A 22,210-nucleotide genomic window follows, 5' to 3' on the forward strand; every position below is an offset into this window, starting at 1 on the left:
TGTTTTGAAAAACTAAAAAACTACAGTATTTTTCGCTCCATAAGACGCACCTGACCATAAGACGCACCTAGTTTTTAGAGGAGGAAAGGGGGAAAGCCCCATTTTGGGGGGGATCCACTCACAGTTGTGCAGCTTCTTTTGCAAAGGGGAAAAGCCCTGTTTTTTTGAGGATCAGCTGAAAGTTGTGCAGCTGCTTTTGCAAAGGGGAAAAGCCTCCTTTTTTGAGGATCAGCTCAAAGTTGAGCTTACCATATTTTTCGCTCTATAAGACGCATCAGACCACAAGACGCGCCTAGTTTTTGGAGGAGGAAAACAAGAAAAAAAATATTCTGAATCTCAGAAGCCAGAACAGCAAGAGGGATTGCTGTGCAGTGAAAGCAGCGATCCCTCTTGCTGTTCTGGCTTCTGGGATAGCTGTGCAGCCTGCATTTGCTCCATAAGACGCACACACATTTCCCCTTACTTTTTAGGAGGGAAAAAGTGAGTCTTATAGAGCAAAAAATACGGTACTTTGCAAAGGGAAAAAATCCGGTTTTTATGGGGTTCAACTCACAGTTCTGCAGCTTCTTTAGGAAAGGAAAGGGAGCCATTTCTACAGTTTCCAGACAGATAATATAATCAGCCAGTTACATGTGGCTGGGGAAACAGACAGCCTCCATCTGCAGAACATTGAACAATGGAAGCCTGGGCAAGGGGGCAGGGCCGGAAAGGGAGCCAGCGATCGACCACACATTTGCTCCATAAGACGCACAGACATTTCCCCTTACTTTTTAGGAGGAAAAAGGTGCGTCTTATGGAGCGAAAAATACGCTATTCTACAATTTATTGTTGTCTGTATTTTGAATTAGATATATATGGAGGGCACCAAAAGCTTTGAAGTGCTTGGGACCTCTAAAGATCTTAATTCATGAGGCCGGAGGAACATTGCCTGGTGGTGAAGGCCACTCCCTGCAAGGTCTTTTCCACCTGGTCTAGGGGGCGAGGCCCAGACTCACCAGCCCTACTGAAGAGGCTCCACATGAGGCCGGGGAAACATCGCCCGGCTATTGTTTTATTGATTGATTTACTTAATATGCTGTAAACCGCTTTGAGATTTTTATTAAAACTATAGTTCTAGGGGAATTGTTGCTGAATCTGGTTCAATGGACCACTGCCCACCATCCTGGGCTCTGCAGCCCCTCTGATCCCCCCAGCTCAGAGCCAGGAATCAGGTCTGGATCCTTAGCTGTTGACAATGTAGCCTCAGACCCAGAGACCTGGTCACTGCTGGATGGATCCAGCCCTTTCCCTGGTCTCCCCAAGTGCTGATTGCCCCAACCCACTCCAACCACCAGTCCCTGAGCCCTTACCTTCATCTGAGAAGTAGGAACGCAGCAGATTGTCCTGGGTTTCTGGTGTCAGAGAGTAGACGTTTATGCCAACTGAGTCAGTGATGGAGCCCCCAAAGCCTTTGATGATTTGGTACTGCTGGGCCACCTCCAGAACCAGGACCAGGCCTGAGCAGCAGAAATACAGAAGGAGAGAAGGGTGTGCTTTCAGCAGGAGTGAGACATCCACCAGGGCCTTTTCAGTACTGGCTCCCTGGTATGCCATCATTATTACCTTTCCAAGGGAATTTGAAAACATTCGTGTTTAGCCAGGCTTATAGAATTGTAGATTAGGAAGGAAACCCCAAGGGAAATCTAGTCCACTGCAGAAATCTCAACTAAAGCATCTATGACAGATGGCTATCTAACCTCTGCTTGAAAACCTCCAAGGAAGGAGAGTTCATCACCTCCCGAGGGAGTCTGTTCCACTGTCAAACAGCTCTTGCTGTCAGAAAGTTCTTCCTGATGTTTACTTGAAATCTCCTTGTAACTTGAAGTCATTGTTTTGAGTGCTACCCTTCTGAGCAGGAGAAAACAAGCCTGCTTCATCTTCCACGCGGCAGCCCTTTATATATTTGAAGATGGCTATCCTATCTACTCTCTGGACTCAGCTCCATAAGTCAAGAAACAACGCTTTGAATGCGTCATAAACATGCAACAGCAGAGGGCACCGGAGAGCAGAAAATTTTTCCATGTGATTTTTACATAGGGTTTTTCTTTCTTTTGTTATGACTACTTAATTTCTGACTTATTGATAGCATTCCCCCACCCTAGCTTACAAACGATCCCAACTCTCTGATTCTCTCACACCCAGAGGACTCCGAAAAGTCACCAGTGCTTTCATGCAAAGCCGTCACTTCCCCAAAGCCTCTTGGGTCAAGGAAGCCTTGACCTGCCAGCCAAAAGGAGGGAGCCAGGCTCATTTCTCCAGGAAGGGAAGTTCCAACGAATGCTGCTTGTTCATGTGAAACTGCAGCTGTTGTTCATAAAGCAAATATTCAAGGCTGTATGCAAAGTGGGGCAGTGTCATCTTCATGTCAATGTCATCTTAATTTGGGGGAAGACAAATCACTATACAGAGAGATTTAATATTGCAGGGGGGGAAATAGGATAGAATATTTTAGATTTTCTCCTCTTTGTTGTTTATTCGTTTAGTCGTGTCCGACTCTTCGTGACCCCCTGGACCAGAGCACGCCAGGCACTCCTGTCTTCCACTGCCTCCCGCAGTTTGGTCAAACTCATGCTGGTAGCTTCGAGAACACTGTCCAACCATCTCGTCCCCTCGTCCCCTTCTTTCCCAACATCAGGGTCTTTTCCAGGGAGTCCTCTCTTCTCATGAGGTGGCCAAAGTATTGGAGCCTCAGCTTCACGATCTGTCCTTCCAGTGAGCACTCAGGGCTGATTTCCTTCAGAATGGATAGGTTTGATCTTCTTGCAGTCCATGGGACTCTCCAGAGTCTCCTCCAGCACCAGAATTCAAAAGCATCAATTCTTCGGCGATCGGCCTTCTTTATGGTCCAGCTCTCCCTTCCATACATCACTTCCATAAACCCCTTCATGGATCACTGCCTTGCTGTGGCGAAGGGGCTTGAATAACTCAGAGAAGCTATGAGCTATACTGTGCAGGGCCACCCAAGATGGACACGTCATAGTGGAGAGTTTTGACCAAACGTGATCCACCTGGAGCAGGAACCAGCAAGCCACTCCAGTATCCCTGCCAAGAAAACTCCATGGACAAAGACAACAGGCATTTTCCCCTCTAGATTTGTGTAATTATTTTTATGTGCATTAATAGCAAAGTTATACGTGAAGCAATAAATGAGAAAGAAAAAGAAAAAAACAAACAAAAAGGGGTACCTGGGGTGGTCGTTTTCCCCTGGAATTTCCCTTCGCTGCGCTCCATCCGGCTAGTGGACTTGCTGCTTTCGTACTTGACGAAGTAGCCAGCGGGCGGGAGGGAGACCGGGTCCTGCGTGTCGCAATAGGTGCTGTTGCAGACGCAAACCATCAAGTCCCGGCCAAAGAACTTTGGGATGCAGGGCCGGCTACCTGGATGGGATAAGGAAGAGGTCAGTTGTTGGGTGGGGCAGAGCAAGACCCACATCTTCACTCCAAGCCCCCCCCCCCAGGAAACACAGACGTGGAAGGAGGACAGGGCAGCCCTTATAAGGGGACTCAGCATGGAAAAAAAACCCCAAAATGATATATCGTATTGGTCATGCTATGTGATCTGATGGTGAAATTGGGGTGACCCAATGCAAAAATCCTGAGAATCCATGTGGATCGGTGTTTTGTAACCATGTTTTTGCACCATTGCAGCCCCACGAAACAGTGGATGCGTGATTTTTTTGGTGCAGACTGTAGCCATGGACATGCTATGTGATCTGATGGTGAATTTGGGGTGACCAAATGTAAAAATCCTGAGGATCCATGGGCTTTTACCTCCCCGCTCTCAGGCAGCCTCCTTTATCGCTAGCCTCCCTTATCTCTCTCCCGATCCCTTACTGATCAGCTGCTACAGGATCACACTTTAAAACGACCTTGACAGATTAGAGAACTGGGCCAAAACAAACAAGATGAATTTTAACAGGGAGAAATGTAAAGTATTGCACTTGGGCAAAAAAAATGAGAGACACAAATACAAGATGGGTGACACCTGGCTTGAGAGCAGTACATGTGAAAAGGATCTAGGAGTCTTGGTTGACCACAAACTTGTCATGAGCCAACAGTGTGACGCGGCAGCTAAAAAAGCCAATGCAATTCTGGGCTGCATCAATAGGAGTATAGCATCTAGATCAAGGGAAGTAATAGTGCCACTGTATTCTGCTCTGGTCAGACCTCACCTGGAGTACTGTGTCCAGTTCTGGGCACCACAGTTCAAGAAGGACACTGACAAACTGGAATGTGTCCAGAGGAGGGCAACCAAAATGGTCAAAGGCCTGGAAACGATGCCTTATGAGGAACGGCTAAGGGAGCTGGGCATGTTTAGCCTGGAGAAGAGGAGGTTAACGGGTGATATGATAGCCATGTTCAAATATATAAAAGGATGTCACATAGAGGAGGGAGAAAGGTTGTTTTCTGCTGCTCCAGAGAAGCGGACACGGAGCAATGGATCCAAACTACAAGAAAGAAGATTCCACCTAAACATTAGGAAGAACTTCCTGACAGTAAGAGCTGTTCGACAGTGGAATTTGCTGCCAAGGAGTGTGGTGGAGTCTCCTTCTTTGGAGGTCTTTAAGCAGAGGCTTGACAACCATATGTCAGGAGTGCTCTGGTGGTGTTTCCTGCTTGGCAGGGGGTTGGACTCGATGGCCCTTGTGGTCTCTTCCAGCTCTGTGATTCTATGATTCCTTTCAACACTCCCTTCCCTCTTGTTTGCCTTGGTGTCTTTTCCTTAGCTGAAGCAGTTTTTTGCTCCTCCTTTTCTTCTAATTTCTCTCCTCATTGCTTTGGCCCTGTCTCCTCTCCTTGCAAGTTTGCTGTCTTTACCTCCCCCCTCCCAGGCAGCCTCCTTTATTGCTAGCGTCCCTTATCTCCCTCCTGATCGGCAAACGATCAGCGGCTTTGTTTCAACACCCATTTCCCTCTTTCAAAAAAAAAAAGCATGATCTGCTTTTTGCCTCTGGGCAATTCGGCTCCAGGGACCATGCATTCACTCCATAAGTCGCACAGACATTTCTCCTTACTTTTTAGGAAGAAAAAAGTGTGTCTTATGGAGCGAAAAATACGGTACACACATTATACCGGGCTGCTACCCCTGAACAGTGTGACTGACCCCTGGGGCTCTGCATGCCTTTAGGAACGGCCCTGTTTACACTGCAAAATTTTATTTCCTTTACGTCTGACAGGAAGACATTCCACAGGGCAGGCACAACTACCAAGAAGGCCCTCCGCCTGTATTCCTGCAGAGTATTTAATTTTTAAAAATGGCATAGTGCCCTGGAACCACAGAATCAGAGGCAAGCGAACTCTGGCCTCTGCTATTGGTGAGGAAATGCAGCAGGAGGCCTCACAAATCCCAGAGTGGTTTCTCCATCAATGCCTCTTCCCAAAGAACTCTGGGAATTCTAGTTCTGGGAGGAGAATATGGGTGTATCCTAATAACTCTCAGCACCCTTGACAAACTACAGCTCCCATAATTCTGTGGGGGGGGGGGAGCCAGGACTGTTTAAAGTGATAAAGTGTTTTAAATGAATGTGGCCTTAGCATCTAGCTGTTTTGAGCTGTGCATCCAGAAAACCGCTCCCAGCTGGTTCTAGTTACACCTCATTCTGCACTTCAGACATGAGGTAATGATTCTGGGTCCATGAAGAGAATAGAGCAGCCTTTCTCAACCTGTGGGTTCCCAGATGTTGTTGAACTACAACTCCCATCACCCCTAGCTAGCAAGGCCAGAGCTCAGGGATGATGGGAGTTGTAGTCCAACAACATCTGAGGACCCACAGGTTGAGAACCGCTGGACTAGAGGAATGAGAAACAGCTTTACTCTTCAGAGCCTCCGGGGCCAAAATTGTGCAGCAGCAACTAGGCTCTTGGTTCAGGCTGCCAACTGACCGACTCAGAACTTAGGGAATATCTCCAAATAACAAACTCTACACAAGTCCTTGGTGATTTTCTCCCCAGCGCGCAAACAGCTTCACCAACATCTTACTCACCCATCACTCCAGCTGCTACGTGCAGCAAAAGCAAACCCAGAAGTCTAGCTCGGCGGAACCCCATCGTGGCGCTGGAGTCCAAACGGTGTCAAGGCCGGACGAGGATGGACCCGGGAGAACAAGGCCCACCGCAATGCCTCTTTGCATCTGCACACAAGGAGAAGAGACTTTTAAAACCCTTTAAAGCATTTTAGATAGTTGCCCCAAACCCAGAGTTGGTTCCAGCGAGTCTGGGCTCTTCTCCATTTGCAGCAGGGCGATGTATGGTGATAAATGCTGCAGGTGCGCCCCTTTACCCCGGGCTTTGACAACTGAGATAAATGCTCAAATGTTAGAATCAGGGGTGTGTGTTTTTTAGCTGGAGCTTGCCAGAGCACAGCACTGCCACCCCTCAGCTGGGCAGCACAGCCTCTCGGCTAAAAGCTGTCCTGGTCCTTTCTGCTTGGAGCTAGAGAGGCAGGGCTGGAGAATATGGATGGAGCCTCCCCGCTCATCACCACACGCAATATCATGTATGTGCGCAGGCGCCTGGAACAGAACCTCTGTAAATGGGAAGTCCCCTGTACTAGAATAAAGGTTCATTTGAGGGGAGTTTCAGCACCTTTTCTTCTAGGAAGAAAGCACAGATTAGGGCACATCTTGTTCTAATTTGTTTTAAACTAATTTTTAATGTGTTTTTATAATTGCTGCAACTGCCCAGACACTGAGGTCCAGCGCCGAGGGCCTTCTGGCGGTTCCCTCGCTGCGAGAAGCCAAGTTACAGGGAACCAGGCAGAGGGCCTTCTTGGTAGTGGCACCCGCCCTGTGGAACGCCCTCCCATCAGATATCAAAGAGAACAACAACTACCAGACTTTTAGAAGGCATCTGAAGGCAGCCCTGTTTAGGGAAGCTTTTAATGTTTAATAGGTCATTGTATTTTAGTGTTTTGTTGGAAGCCGCCCAGAGTGGCTGGGTGGACCCAGCCAGATGGGTGGGATATAAATAATAAATGGGGGAGGTTCCAAGATGGCGACGGAGACAGCAGGCTAGTCAGACTCCTCTGCTTTTAACTAAGCTTTTAAGTAGTTTTTAAGTAGTTTTTAACCACTTCTTGGTTTTAAACTCTTAGTTTTAACGTTTTACTAGCTGTTTTATTACCTCCTCGCTTTGTTTTTAGTTTATTGTTTTATTGTTTTATTGTTTTATTGTTTGACTGGAGAACGGCGGGGCGGAGCAGTGGGTCGAGGGAAGCCACTTTCTACCTCCGAATAGCGATGCCCCAAGCTCGCAGAGAAAGCACCTTGCTCTCAAGTTAAAGAAATCTGGAGCATAAAGTGAAGTCTCGGAGCAACAAGGAGAACCCGGAGAGAAAAATTTCGTGGAGTTCAGCTGACAGCCGAAATCAGCACAGACGCAAAGCTATATGCAGAGCGGAAAAAGGAAAGTGAGTTGCCCTAGCGGCCATTGTTTCTTTCCCCCTACTAACTTTTTTTAAAAAAGTAACTTTTTAAGAAGATACACTGAGTGTTTTATCATTGTTTTAAGTGATAAGGAAGGCTAATAGCTGAAGGAAACCTGCTGTGAACTTTTAATGCAGCTGAGCATTGTAGCGTGTTTATTACAACAATAAAGAAATAATTTACAACTTTAAAGAAACAATGGTGGTGACCAGAAGTGGTTGCAAAACCTCAGGCTTTTCTCTGAAGGCTGTAAGACCCACCTTTAAAAGAACCACTCTAAAGAATGCGCAAACAAAAATCACTCGCTTCTGCATGAACAAAGCAAAATGTGGAACAAATGAGGAAACGACTGAAATGAGTGAGAACAAGAACAAGAAGGGAAGAGAAATTCTACTCTCTCCTACCAATCTCTCTTACAGCCATAGTGAAGGACTGGTTATGCAAAGAAAGGAGTGTACTAAAAGCAGTGATAAAAGCCTGAATATATTGGAAGCAACACAAAATATCCTCGATACAGCCGATGAGGCATCCCCGAAACTGAAAGCCAAATCCCAAGTTCCCCCCGAACCATCGTTAGATCAAAAAATGGAGGAACTAATGTTAAAACAAATTTCGGAATTGGCCTCGGGAAACAATGAACCTTCGAAAGACTCTTATCCTCATTCCCATGAGACAAATGAAGAGGGTCTCTCAATCATCAAATGGCTGGTGCTCCTTACCGAGGACATTGAATCCATAAAGTCCTACCTGGACATTTGCACAAAAATTCTTACGATCATGGCTGACTCCTGTAAAACTTTCTGGAGAAAACCCGTCGGAATGCCTGCAGATTCAGAAAGTAACCATGGCCTCGCCTCCACCCTCTGTAGGAGTGGCTCATTAAGGAAGGGTAAGAAAGCCTGCAGAGCTAATGCTTGTAAAAGAAGACCCATAGTTGTAAAGAATGTTAAAAAAAGTAAAAACATAAAAAATTTTAAGTCAGTGCATTATAAAAAAATGGTTTTTAAAAAGCTTTTTAACCTACTTGAGAGTACAACAGCCTCTGGGACTAGAGGGAACCTGGTGAAGTCTTTAGCCAAGAAGTCAGTTAAACAAGATTTGCCCCCAAACGTCTGTGCTGATAAAGCTCTGGATTGTCTAAAACCTTCAGCGCATGCTCCACCACCAAGCCCTAAGCAAGATTTATTGCCCCAAGACCCATGGTCCTACGTTTTAACCATAGACAACTCCAAATCCAATAAGGAGAGCATTCCAACAAATAAGAACTGGAAGCTGGTGTTGCTTCAAAACAAGCTTGTTTTTTCAAGCTATCCTAAGCCTCCAGGATTTATATCACAAGAGGATCGCAAAGTCCATTTACTGAACTTCCTTAAGGCATACATGCCAGGTACTTTGAGTAATCCCTCGGAGTTGGACAAAGTGGAATATCTATATTTTGATGGCTTGCTTGCAAGGGCGGTGGTTACATTCCATGATCGGAGATTGGCAAAACTGATATATAAACACAGAGAACACCTAAAGACAAGTGGTGTAAAAATATCAAGATACTTTAAAAATGAGGCCTCTCCTATCCCACTATTCCCCAGTCCTGAATCCTCGACTGCAGCACCTCATCAAAAGGCTGAATACCACACTTTAATTGATATAAAAGCCAATGAGGACTCGCCTAATCACCATCCAGAGTTACTTACTAATGATCTTCTAAGACCAGACTCTCCTGGGACTTTATATGAGGCGAGCCAAGGTAACGGGTTCGATAGTTTTGAAAATAACTTAATTAACTCCTACTGCGCTGTCCCCCAAGAAACTCAGAACAAAATACTCGATAGACTGAATAACCTTCATTCTTGTCTGACAAAGCTGACGAAGGACCAACTGGGACCACACAACCAAAACATATCTGATTATGTCCCCGATCAGGCTTCATGCTTCTATCGTCACGAGCTGGATTTATGGGTCGGGAAACCCTCCGTCACCCCACGCCAATTGGTTGTTGCGGAGATGAATCCATCCTCTCAGATCTTGGAATCGAAACGCCCCTCCTATAACCCAGCTCGCATGCAACCCATCTCAGAGGCAAACCTGGTCACCACATTAGCATGGGATAAAATGAGAGAATTAAATGAGACTGAATTGGGCTCCCCAAATAAAGTCCCCAGCATGGGTGCGCCAGGTTGCAATCTTAGCATTCCACCCTCCTCAAATGTGAGCATACTGAATACATCTTTAAACATCATCGAATTAGCATCTGAACTATCTGAACCCGATGAAAGGGCTAATAGTAAGAATCAGAGGAACTTGGTGTGACATCCGGAATGCACCACGCATACCTCACTAGCACCCTTAAATCAAAGATCTCTCCAAACTCTTTCTATTATGTCCTGGAATGTAGCTGGACTCTCATGTAAATTAGCTGATTCTGATTTTATAAATTTTCTTGAGTCTTATGATATAATACTTCTGCAGGAAACCTGGTCTCTTAAACCTTTAAATATTCCTAATTTTATTACTTATAATTTACCTGCTACTAAAATGTCAACAAAAGGTCGCCCTAAAGCTGGTTTGATCTGTGGTATCAAACAGTCCTCTAACCTTAAAATTAATTATATCAGAAATATTGGACAGTATGCACAACTATTATCATTTTCCATTGTTTACAGGGAAATTCTTCTTTTAAATATATATTTTCCTCCCTCAGAGTTAGAAATTAGACCAGATTATGGTTGGAATATAGTCTCTGAAGAGTTGTATTCAATACGTAGTAAATCCCCAAATATCCCCCTGATTGTAATGGGAGACACCAATGCTCGAATTGGATCAGATAATACAGCTCTCTATAAACACTATGTCTCAAATCTAGCTGAAGACGCCCCTCTTCCATTGAGAATAAGGAGGAATTCAAAGGACATCATTATTAATAAAGCGGGAGGAAAACTCTTACAATTGGTTTTAGAATTTAACCTCTCATTTTTGAATGGCTCAATGTGGCCGGATATTCCAGGAAATTTTACCTTCAGCTCCAAAAGGGGTAGGAGCGTAATCGACTATTCTCTAGTTTCCGTTGAAATGTTAAATGAAGTTGCCTCTTTTACAGTTGTACCTCGCTCAGAAAGTGACCACTTCCCAATAGTTTTAGAGATGTACATGAATCCTAGAAATAATGATATTAGTCCTCTTATTAGTATTGATAAGACTATCTATGCCAAAAGAGTTTATATAAGTGATAAAAATAGGGAGGATCTATTAGCAGTATTTGAAAATAACCCAGTTATTCTTGAACCTGTGGCTAACCAAAATTTGATGCCCCTAGAGGATAATGATTGTTATTATAAGACTATCCAGGATTTATTTTCTTCTTTTTTAGACCTTCAGTTCAGCAACAAACCTTCAAATAAGTATAACTGGTTTGATAAAGATTGCATTAACTATAAGAAAGAACTTAGAACTTGTCTAAAAGAAGCCTATATTACCAACTCTCAAGGTCTCTGGAAGACTTATTTTGAAATGAAAAAAGCTTTTAAGAACATGCTCCTGGAAAAAAAATCTGAGTTCGCACTAGCCAAATGGTCTAAAATTGTTACTGCATTAGAAATTAAAGATACCAAAACTTTTTGGTCACTTCTCTCAATAAAAGATATCATTGATTTCCCTAATATAAGCGATGAGGCTTGGATTTCACATTTTACTGCCGTTTTTTATGATCACCAAGTTTGTAAAAAGGAAAATTTTAAATTTTCTCCGGCAAAAACCACACAATTTCAAATTACTGTTGAGGAGATGAAAAGGATAATCTTTTCGTTTAAGCAAGGGAAATCACCTGGTATGGATGGCATTCCAATAGACCTGTTGAGATTAGATGTAGAATGGTGGGCCAATAAACTTGTACCGCTTTTTAATTCTATCTATCACTCAGCTCTTGTACCTAAGTCGTGGAACAACTCAATAGTGGTACCAATCTTTAAAAAAGGTGATAGGAATTGCCAAGAGAACTACAGGCCTATAAGTTTGTTACCATGCATAAGTAAAATCTATGCCAAATCTCTGCTTATTAAATTGGAAGAATGGATGCTGACAAAAGGTCTACCTGGTAAAGAGCAGGCTGGTTTTAAGGCAGGCTCGTCAACTCTTGACCAGTGTCTAGTGTTAAGTCATCTTGTGGATAAATATGTCATGAGAAATAAACGAAAACTCTTTGTGGCATTTGTGGATTTAAAAAGTGCCTTTGATTCGGTCGACCGCAATAAACTATGGACTAAACTAGAACACCTTGGTATCGACCCATATCTACTTACACTGATTCAAAGTTTACATTCTAATAATCAAATATATGTTAAAGTATCAAAAGATGGTAGACTTGCAGGTCCTATTCTGAATAATCGAGGAGTTAGGCAAGGCTGTATCTTGGCCCCTACCCTATTTAATTTATTTCTATCTGACCTACCATTATTTCTTCAAAACGCAACCACTCATACTCCTTATTTAAACAATAGCCCACTCTTTTTATTACTTTATGCAGATGATGCTGTAATTATTTCACTCTCTGTTTTGGGTTTAAAAAAATTATTTAAGAGTTTCTCAAACTACTGCTCTCTCAATAATCTCAAAATTAATTATGATAAGACAAAGATTATGCAATTCAGAAAGAGAGGGAACCCAAAAGGCTGTATAATTAATGGACATCTAATACAGGAAGTCAAGCACTTCAATTATCTGGGAATCACATTCAAAAATAATATGAATTGGAATACACATATATGTGCTGCAATAGCTAAGGCCAAAGTGACAGCCCACCATATTAAATCCTATTTTTTTTCTCCAGTAGGAAACAGATTTATTCCAGCTGTATTGCAAGTGATTGACATGAAACTCTGTGCCCAACTTCTATACGGCACACCAGTGTGGATTTCAGGTGACCTCAAGAGGTTGGATAAATTTCACGCATCCCTTTTGAGGTCATTATTAGGACTTGCAAACTCTGTAAAATATGAAACAATATGTTGTGAGCTGGGAATACTGCCTTTATCAGTAAGGGCATGGCTGAGGACCTTGAAATATTGGATCTTCCTCCATTATAGAGCCCTATCCCCTAATACTATACTTTACGATCTTTTAAGTGATAGGGCAATCTACAATCTATCAGTGATTTGTAGGAGAAAACTGGATTCGATAGGGCTCACTTTAACTGATTTTGAAATCTCTGATCCCAAAGATATATGGGAAATTATCAGGAAGACCCTCACAGAAAAAAGTGTTCTCGCCATGCTTGAGGTTGCAAAGCGCAGCACCTGCTCTCCTATCCACCTAAATCTCCCTTTGTGTAGAGATTTCCAAAAGGGATACATGACAAATCTGAAGAAACATGAATCGTGTAGGCTGTTTATGTTGGCCAGATTTAACATGTTTCCCTCGGCGGTAGTGAGAGGAAGATACTTAGCTATCCCAGAATCAGAGCGTCTCTGTAAATGCAGAAAACAGGAACCCGATACTCTAGAGCATATATTCTTTTCCTGTGATTTTGGCAGCTATGCCAGAAGACAATTATTTGAGGCCCTAAAATTTAATGGACAGTTTTTTACACAACCAACTGTTCAGGACCTGCTGGCGGACAGCGATGATCAAATTACTTTAATAGCGGCTGAATTTTTAAGTGCTGTCCATGAAGAAAGAATGGGCCATGATAAAGAGACTTAGTGGTTTTAATGGTAGGTGATGTTGCTGTGTTGTATTATATTATTTATGTACATTGATTTATTTTTTGGAGTCAAGAATAGGACTGGGATAAATTGTGTTCGCTGAGCCTGTATTTTATACAGTCTGTATATGATGTTTGTTTGTTAATGTGAGGTGTGATATGCCTAATAAAGGATTTTGAAAAAAAAAAAAAAATAAATAATAAATTATTATATTATTATAACTGTGTCCTTGGGGCAAAGGGTGGGTGATGAAATGCAAAGGAAACCGGCATGACAACAAAAACAGCAGCCTGACTCAGTCTAAAGTTGCTTCCTGTTTTCGAACTTCCGGGGGCGGCGCGAACGGCAATGGCGGTCCCCTTTCATCTGTGAAGGGGAAGCTCCGCAGAAACGGGTCGTCCGCTACGGCGAAGCGGAGACCCCCATTGGAAACCCACAGGCAGTGATAGCCTGTGGTCGTGGGACTCGGCGGGCACCTTCAGCGCCCCCCAAAAACGCAAAGGGACCCCGCAAGGGGCTCCGGAGCGTGTCGGGGCTGGCGCGGTGCTGTGAGTCGATCGCTCTTTTTGTGGAGTGAAGCCGCAAAGCTGCTGTCGGTGAGCGCTGACCCTTTTCCTGGGACCATTCGGCTGAAAGAAAACTACTACCCGTGAGTAGGTGATCAAATTAGGACTAAAAACAAATTAATCTGGCATACAAGCGGGAGACGCAACCAGGAAGTCTGTCTCTCGGCTTTGTTTAAAGACTAAAGCAACGACGTTTAAACAACCTACGCTTTGGAAATTGGGAGCCTAAAAGAATTAAACTACCACATCAAGCAGAAGACCCCACCTCAATTTATTGGGGGTGGAGAAGGTGAAAATTGGCTCTTTCCTCTTTGTTTTTGGATCTATAAAATAACTGAATCCCTGGTTATCGGGCTGTCAGCTCTGGATTTAGAAGGCTGCTTGGAACTGTCATTTTGTATCTCGCACTTCTCTTTTTGGGACATGGTAACTATTCAGGAGTAACTTTGTGAAAACTTAAAGGATTTTAAAGGATTCTGAGGGTCCTCTGGTAACTGGCTACTGTTAATTTGCTGGGGGCACTTTGTGACCTAGGGGAAAACTTTTACAAACTGCGACATTTCTGAACATAGTGTCCCCCTAGTGGAGTATTGAAGTTTGACAATATACTGGGGGAATTTTCCATCTGTGGATTTGGGGATTTCCATGAGAAAAGCAGACTGTGGGACTGACCTTGACACATAGACAAGAAGTGGGATGAGTGGGAAGACAAGATCAGCTAAAGCCAAAACATTGCAGACTACTTTAACTTCACAGCTACGCAGATCTTCTGTTCCCACGATTTCTGTGACACAAGAGGAAGATTTAGACCAAACTAGGCCTGAAGGAATGGCCTCAGGAGGGGACTTTACTTCAGTGTTAAATAAATTTTTTGAAAAATTGGAGGGTTTAAGCAAGCAAGTGACTGATCAGTCAGCTAAAATAGACCAAAATACTGTTAGTATTAACAACCTGACTCAGCAAGTCAATTTAAATGCGCAAACCATTGGGAAACTATTGGAAGACACTACTGCAAACCGTAAAACAGCTGAGGAGGCTAAGCAGAAAGCTGAGGAAGTTCAAGAAGAAATTAAACCTATGCGTAAACAGATAGGGGAACATCAGGCACTTCTGTCTATGATAGAGTTAAAAAATAAAGAAAATAACTTGAGAATAAGGTCAGTACCAGAAATTGATAAAGAGGACTTAACTAATATTTGACAAAGGAATTTGCAGAATTCTGGTCTCTGGAAGAAGAGAAGGACTTTAAAATTGTAAGTGCATTCAGATTGGGAAAGGGAGGGAGGAAGATTAAGTCGAGAGACTGTCTGATCTCCCTCAGAACGAAGGAAGAAAGAGATAAGATCCTGAGTGCGCACTTTAAGACGCCTATAGAGATCAAGGACTCAAGGGTGGAAATTTACAAGGATATTCCGAAGCATCTACTTGACCTTAGAGTGAACTACGGAGATTTGGTGACACTACTGAGAAGTAACATAATCATCTTCAGATGGGAATTCCCCCAGGGGATGTCTTTTACCTTTAGAGGGAAAAAAGTTAAAATCAAATCTGTAGAAAACAAGGAAAAATTCTTGAAGGATTACGGAGAAGACCTTCAGAAAGGGATTGAAGAAGAACCAAGAGACTTAGGACCTGGACTATTAAGTTTAATACCTACACCTGGGGGATTGAAAGACCCTGAGAAAGAGACACCACTTTTGGGAGCAACAGGAGGTAAATAGAACTACTTCAACATGTCTCTGCAACTACTAAGTTGGAATATTCATGGTTTGAATTCCCCTGAAAAGAGGAGGAAAATCTTTCATTTATTAAAAAAGGAACAATTGGACATAATTTGTTTGCAGGAAACACATGTGATTAGGCTTCACAGGAAAGTGTTAATCAATAAAAAACTAGGCCAAGAATTTATTTCATCAGACAAAGTAAAGAAGAGAGGAGTGGTTATTTATGCAAAAGAAAGCCTATTACCAAAATTTCTTTTTAAAGATGAACAGGGAAGAATTTTGGCAATTGAAATCCAAACTCAAGGAGAAAAATTTTTGATCCTAGGAATTTATGCACCAAATGAGGGGAAATCGGAATTTTACAAGAAGTTGCATGAGAGAATGCTGGACTTTATGGATTATAATAACATCATTATGATGGGAGACATGAATGGAGTGGTATCTACGAACATGGATAAAGCTCAAAGACAGACTGTAACGAAAGAGGGCAGACTACCGAAAACTTTTTTTGAACTGACTGACAATATGGACTTGATTGACATTTGGAGAACCAAAAACCCCCTAGGTAGAGAAGGGACTTTTTTTCTGAAGCCAAAATGACATGGACTAGGATTGACCAAATATGGATAACTAGAGGACTGGCACCTAAGATAAAAAAGGTGGAAATCTGCCCAAAAACCTGCTCCGACCATAATGCCGTAAAGATGGAAATGAAACTAACACCCATCGGTTCCTTCAGATGGAGGATGAATGACACCTTACTAAGAGATCAAGAGATTGTAAGGAAGGCCCAAAAGACCTTGAGAGACTACTTTGAGGTAAATCTGAGGTAAAACTACGGTGGAAAAAAGAATAATCTGGGACGCAAGCAAAGCGGTTATGAGAGGGTTCCTGATTCAACAGAATGCAATAAAAAAGAGATCTCAAAATGAGAAAAAAGGAAAAATTTTGGAGAAAATAAAAGAAGGAGAGAAGAAGCTAAGATCCAAACCAAACTCAAAAGAGATTTTAAGAGAAATTAAGTTATATCAGGTTCAATATATGAAATTGATTAATCAGGAAGTAGAATGGAAAATTAAACAAATGAGACAAAAGATTTTTGAGTCAGCTAATAAATGTGGAAAACTATTAGCGTGGCAGTTGAAAAAAAGACAGAAGTTAAATACAATTACAAATCTTGAGATTGAAGGGAAAAACATACAGAACCCGGAGGAGATTAGAAGGTGTTTCCAGAGATATTTTAAACAACTTTACACGCAAGGGCCGCAGAAAGAAACTGATATAGATCAATTTTTAAGAACCAATGGATTACAAAAAATATCTCAAGAAAATAAGATAACATTAAACCATCAAATTACAGAACAAGAAATTGAAGGTGCCATTCAGAATATGAAATTGGGCAAGTCTCCAGGGCCGGACGGGCTAACCTCCAAGTATTACAGGACTTTGAAAGACTATTTAATTCGACCATTAAAGGAGGTTTGCAATGAGATTATGGAAGGGAAGAAGGCGCCGGAGTCGTGGAAAGAAGCATACATCACATTGATACCCAAGACAGAATCTGAAAAGACACAACTAAAGAACTACCGTCCCATCTCCCTCTTAAATGTGGATGACAAAATTTTTGCAGACATTTTAGCTAATAGACTTTAAAAGGTGTTAGCTGAAGTAATACATAAGGATCAGGCAGGCTTTCTTCCAGGCAGACATTTATCTGACAATACAAGGAATATAATTGACATTTTGGAGTTGCTGCAAACGAATATTAATACGAAGGCAGCATTAATTTTTATTGATGCGGAGAAGGCCTTTGACAATATTTCTTGGAGCTTTATGAAGAAAAACCTTAAAGGGATGGAAGTGGGACAGGGGTTCGAAAACGGTATAGAAGCAATCTATTCAGAACAAAAAACAAAATTGATAGTAAATAATGTGGTGACTGAAGAATTTAAGATAGAAAAAGGAACACGTCAGGGCTGCCCTATCTCTCCATTACTATTTATTTCGGTCCTGGAGGTGCTGTTAAACATGATCAGAAGAGACCGGTCTATTAAAGGAATTCAGGTCGGAGCTAAACAATATAAATTGAAAGCTTTTGCAGATGACTAGGTTTTGACAGTACAGGAGCCAGAATCTAGTATGAAAAGAGCTTTGGAATTGATTAAAGAATTTGGTCATGTGGCAGGATTTAGATTAAATAAGTCAAAAACTAAAGTATCAGAGAAGAATTTAACACCAGTGGAAAAGGAAAGGTTTCAGAATGAAACAGGTTTAACTGTGGTTAAGAAAGTGAAATACCTAGGGATTAATATGACTGCGAAGAACTTGAATTTATTTAAAGATAACTATGAGAAATGTTGGATGGAAGTTAAAAAAGATTTAGAAATATGGTCTAATCTGAAGCTTTCCTTGTTGGGTCGAATTGCAGCTATTAAGATGAATGTTTTGCCAAAAATGTTATTTTTATTTCAATCATTGCAAATTTTGGACAAGATGGATTGTTTCAAGAAGTGGCAGAGAGATATTTCTAGATTTGTCTGGCAGGGCAAGAAGCCTAGAATAAGGTTTAAAATTCTAACTGATGTAAAAGAAAGAGGTGGGTTTGCCCTGCCAGACCTTAAATTGCACTATGAATCAGCAGCTTTCTGCTGGCTGAAAGACTGGCTGCTTCTTGAGAACACAGACATTTTGGATTTAGAAGGTTTTAATAATGTTTTTGGGTGGCATGCATATTTGTGGTACGACAAGGTTAAAGCACATAAAGCATTTAAAAACCATATTGTCAGGAAAGCATTGTTCAATGTCTGGATAAGATACAAAGACTTGTTGGAAAGTAAAACCCCAAGGTGGCTGTCGCCAATGGAAGCCAAGTCTCAGAAAAAGCTCAATATGGAGGCCAAATGGCCAAAATATTGGGAAATTTTGGAGCAAGAAGGTGACAAATTGAAATTGCAGAGTTTTGAGAAATTAAAAGATAAAGTGCGAGATTGGCTTCATTATTATCAAATAAGAGAGGCCTATAATTTGGATAAAAAAACTGGCTTCCAGGTGGAGAAATCAAAATTGGAAACAGAATTGTTAGAACCAAAAACTAAGATTTTGTCAAAGATGTATAACTTGCTGTTAAAATGGAATACACAGGATGAAACGGTCAAATCAGCTATGATTAAATGGGCGCAGGACATAGGTCATAACATTATGTTTGCTGACTGGGAGCAGTTGTGGACCACCGGTATGAAGTTTACGGCATGTAATGCCTTAAAGGAGAATATTATGAAAATGATTTACAGGTGGTACATGACCCCAGTTAAGCTTGCAAAAATTTATCACCTGCCTGACAACAAGTGCTGGAAATGTAAAGAAGCTGAGGGAACATTCTTTCATCTTTGGTGGACGTGCCCAAAGGTTAAGGCTTACTGGGAAATGATATATAATGAACTGAAGAAGGTATTTAAATTTACCTTTCCTAAGAAACCAGAGGCCTTCCTTTTGGGTATAGTCGGCCAATTGGTGCTAAAGAAAGACAGAACTTTTTTTATGTACACAACAACAGCAGCAAGAATACTTCTCGCTAAGTATTGGAAGACACAAGATTTGCCCACCGTGGAAGAGTGGCAGATGCAAGTGATTGACTACATGGAGATGGCAGAAATGACTGGCAGAATCCGTGACCAGGGAGAAGAATCGATGGAAGAGGATTGGAAAAAGTTCAAGGACTATCTACAAAAATATTGTAAAATGTTTGAGTGTTAAAATGATGTGGGAGGTGAAGGTAACATGGCATTTGGGATATGGTTAAAAGAGCTATGAAAAGAAGAATTTTAAAAAAAGGAGAAGGGGGGTATGACTAGAATAATATTATGTCTAAGTATATAAGGTGGAGTAAAGGATCAAGATAAGGGAAATTAGTGACATAATAAGTGGAAGTATATAATTATAAATGAGGTTTGAAAAAGGGTTAGAATTTGCTGAATTTGACGGAATAAAGAGGAATACAAAAAAGGGAGATGTGAGGAGGTCAGGAAAGAGGGATATGGAATTTTGAAACTTAAAAGTGGAATTTTCTTTTCTTTTCTCTTTTTCTTCTTGTTAAGTGTGTATTTTTTGTTGGCTGTTTTTGTTTTGTTATATGTGGTGTGATTTTCTGTTTCTTATGTTTTTATGTTTTGTAAAACTTTAATAAACATTTATTAAAAAAATAAAAATAAAGTTGCTTCCTGTTTTCTTCAGATACCAGCTTGACCTGCACCCCTTCTGAGCCAGCGGCGGTAAGGCGGGTGGCGTAGAAATCCGCCCCAGCTCGCGATTAAAGTCAGCCTTTCCTAATCTGCACTTTTGAAAACTGCAGGCAAGCCGAAACATAGCCAGGGCATGCCTCTGTGAATTTCGCAATGCCGTTCTCCGGTCAGGTAACATGTTCAAATACATGTGTAACCTATGTATTGGATTTTGTATATGTCTATATGTATATGTGTATAATATCAATAAAAATATATCATGAAATCTGTCATCACAAGTCCTTGGAGCCATGCATTTCAGTGGGCCTATACCAGGGGTGGCCAACTCCCAAGAAACTGTGATCTACTCACAGTTAAAAACAGTGAATAGATCGCAGTGATCTACCCCCGTTTTTTAGGGATTCAGGATTGAGGTTTTTTTTAAGAAGGAAGGCCCTGTTTTGGGGGGTTCAGGCCTATGTTCTTGAGCTTCTTTGGGGAGAGCCATTGATCTACCACAGTCCAGTGATCTACTAGATCACAATCTACCTGTTGGACATACCTGGTCTATACTAGCCAGAATTTAGCTGACTTACAACTATTGATAATTATCACCCTTATAAACCACATTACTGTCAAAAATGCATTGTTACTGTAAGTATTCCGCAAGTGCATCCCAGTCTATAAGGGAGTGTCTTGACCTAAGACAACTGACACCACGAAACAGCCGCAGGGATCGCGTCCTTAGTGACTTTACAGCCAGGATGGCCTCTGAACCTAGAGAATCTTGGCTCACAGCTCACCCTCATGTGTGTCACGAGGGAGGGGCAAAAAGGCGCAGGCCAAGCCCCCCTGAACCAAATGAACCAGAAGCCCCAAATCCCCATCTTGCATTAAAGAGAGAGAGAAAGAGAGAAAGAGAGAAAGAGAGAAAGAGAGAAAGAAAGAGAGAGAGAGAGAGAGAGAGAGAGAGAGAGAGAGATTCTAGCACTGGTAGAACCTGAGATATGAAATGAAAAGTTACAGGCCCTGTTCTTATTTTTTCCGCACGAAATTAGCCTGCTCCCCCTCTTTCATCTTACTCGCCCCCACTGGCAAAAACTCACGCAGACCCCCACTTTTCCAAGCGACACTGGGGAACCTGCGTCCCTCGAGATGTGCTCGATTCCAGCTCTCAGCTGCCAGCACAATCGACGGTCAGGGACGATGGGAGTTGTAGTCCGTCAACATCCACAGAGCGAAAAGCTCTCCATCTCTGGTTTAAATCGTTGCGCCACATGGCTCTTTAACCTACCCGTCAAGCTTCGCTCTCTCTGCTTCAGATTAGCAGTTGTGCCCTCCGTGCCATTCATCCGCCGCCTGCCTACCTCCATGCCAACTCTCGGCAGTTTTATTTGCACTGCTGACTCACCCACTCTTGCCACATCCCTTCTGCGGGCAATGGGCCTCCTCCTAGCTTCCCTTTCTAGGTCAAGACACCCTGTATCCATATGAAATCAAGGGGCCCGCAACACTACAGTAGCAATAAAGATAAGCTAATCAGTAGGCAGACGGTTCCACTGCTTGCCCAAGTGCTTTTTGAGAACGTTCCAAAATCAAATCTCTGCAAAGATCTCGCCTGACTTCTTGCAGGAGGTGACGATCAGTCATATTCCGGCTTCGAGGCCAGATGGCATCTGTCTACAGAGAGCCACACACTGCTCATCCCTCCTCCACACCCCTGTGAGTGTGATTATGTGATCCCTGACTGGTTGGGACATGTGTCTGGGACAGCAATGATGCAGCTGTGGCCCTCCAGAAGTTGCTGGACCACAACTCCCACCCTCCCCTCCCACCAGCCCTGCAATGTGGGGCTGGCCAGCCCATTACTTCTGGGGTGTATCATTTTGAAGCAAACAATAATTACTCCTGGAGTAAACAATATTTAGCGAGATATGCGCCAACTTACCTGTTTTCTCTCCCTAAAAGCTAAACAAACACACACACTAAACAGCACCTGGTGTCCTTCAACACCCTTCCCCAACCTCGTGCCCTCCCCTCACCCCCTCATGATTAGCCAATGGCACCAACGCCTTCTAGAAGGCACCAGCCTCCTCCATCCTTGCCTTACACCTCTGTTATGTGACCCCTGATGGATTAGGACACGTGTCAAGGAGAGGGTTGAGGCCACCCAGACGTTTGTGGACTCCCACTCCCATCATCCCTGACCACTGGCCATGCTGGCTGGGGCTGATGGGAGCTAGAGACCAGAATCTGGAACGCCACAGACTCCCAAACATCTGCTCTCTAACTTCTCTGCTGTACAGCTGCATTATCCTTTCCCTAGCATCCGACTAATCCAATCCCTTCTCTAAAAACTATGTGCGTGTGCGTGTTATGGTCGGGTGCGTGTTATAGAGCGAAAAATACGGTATATGCCGCCCATCTGACTGGGTTCCCCAGACACTTTGGGCAGCTCCCGACAAAATATCAAAAACACAATAAAACATCAAACATTAAAAACTTCCCGATACAGGGCTGCCTTCAAATATCTTCTAAAAGTCAAAGA

General features: G+C 42.6%; 1 protein-coding gene across 1 annotated transcript in view; it reads right to left on the reverse strand.

Annotated features, from left to right (window-relative positions):
* The window catches only part of LOC128403328 (lysosomal acid glucosylceramidase-like), a 49,561-nt gene that overhangs the window by 10,935 nt on the left and 16,416 nt on the right, over positions 1 to 22,210 (reverse strand). The window contains exons 2-4 of the mRNA XM_053368014.1: positions 6,023 to 6,169; positions 3,225 to 3,416; positions 1,350 to 1,496 (exon numbers count right to left, since the gene is read on the reverse strand). Of these exons, the coding sequence (XP_053223989.1) occupies positions 1,350 to 1,496; positions 3,225 to 3,416; positions 6,023 to 6,086 (403 nt within the window). The 5' untranslated portion in view covers positions 6,087 to 6,169. The remainder of the gene's footprint in view (positions 1 to 1,349; positions 1,497 to 3,224; positions 3,417 to 6,022; positions 6,170 to 22,210) is intronic.

The sequence above is a fragment of the Podarcis raffonei genome, chromosome 16, assembly GCF_027172205.1.
Source record: "Podarcis raffonei isolate rPodRaf1 chromosome 16, rPodRaf1.pri, whole genome shotgun sequence".
NCBI classification, from domain to species: Eukaryota; Metazoa; Chordata; class Lepidosauria; order Squamata; family Lacertidae; genus Podarcis; species Podarcis raffonei.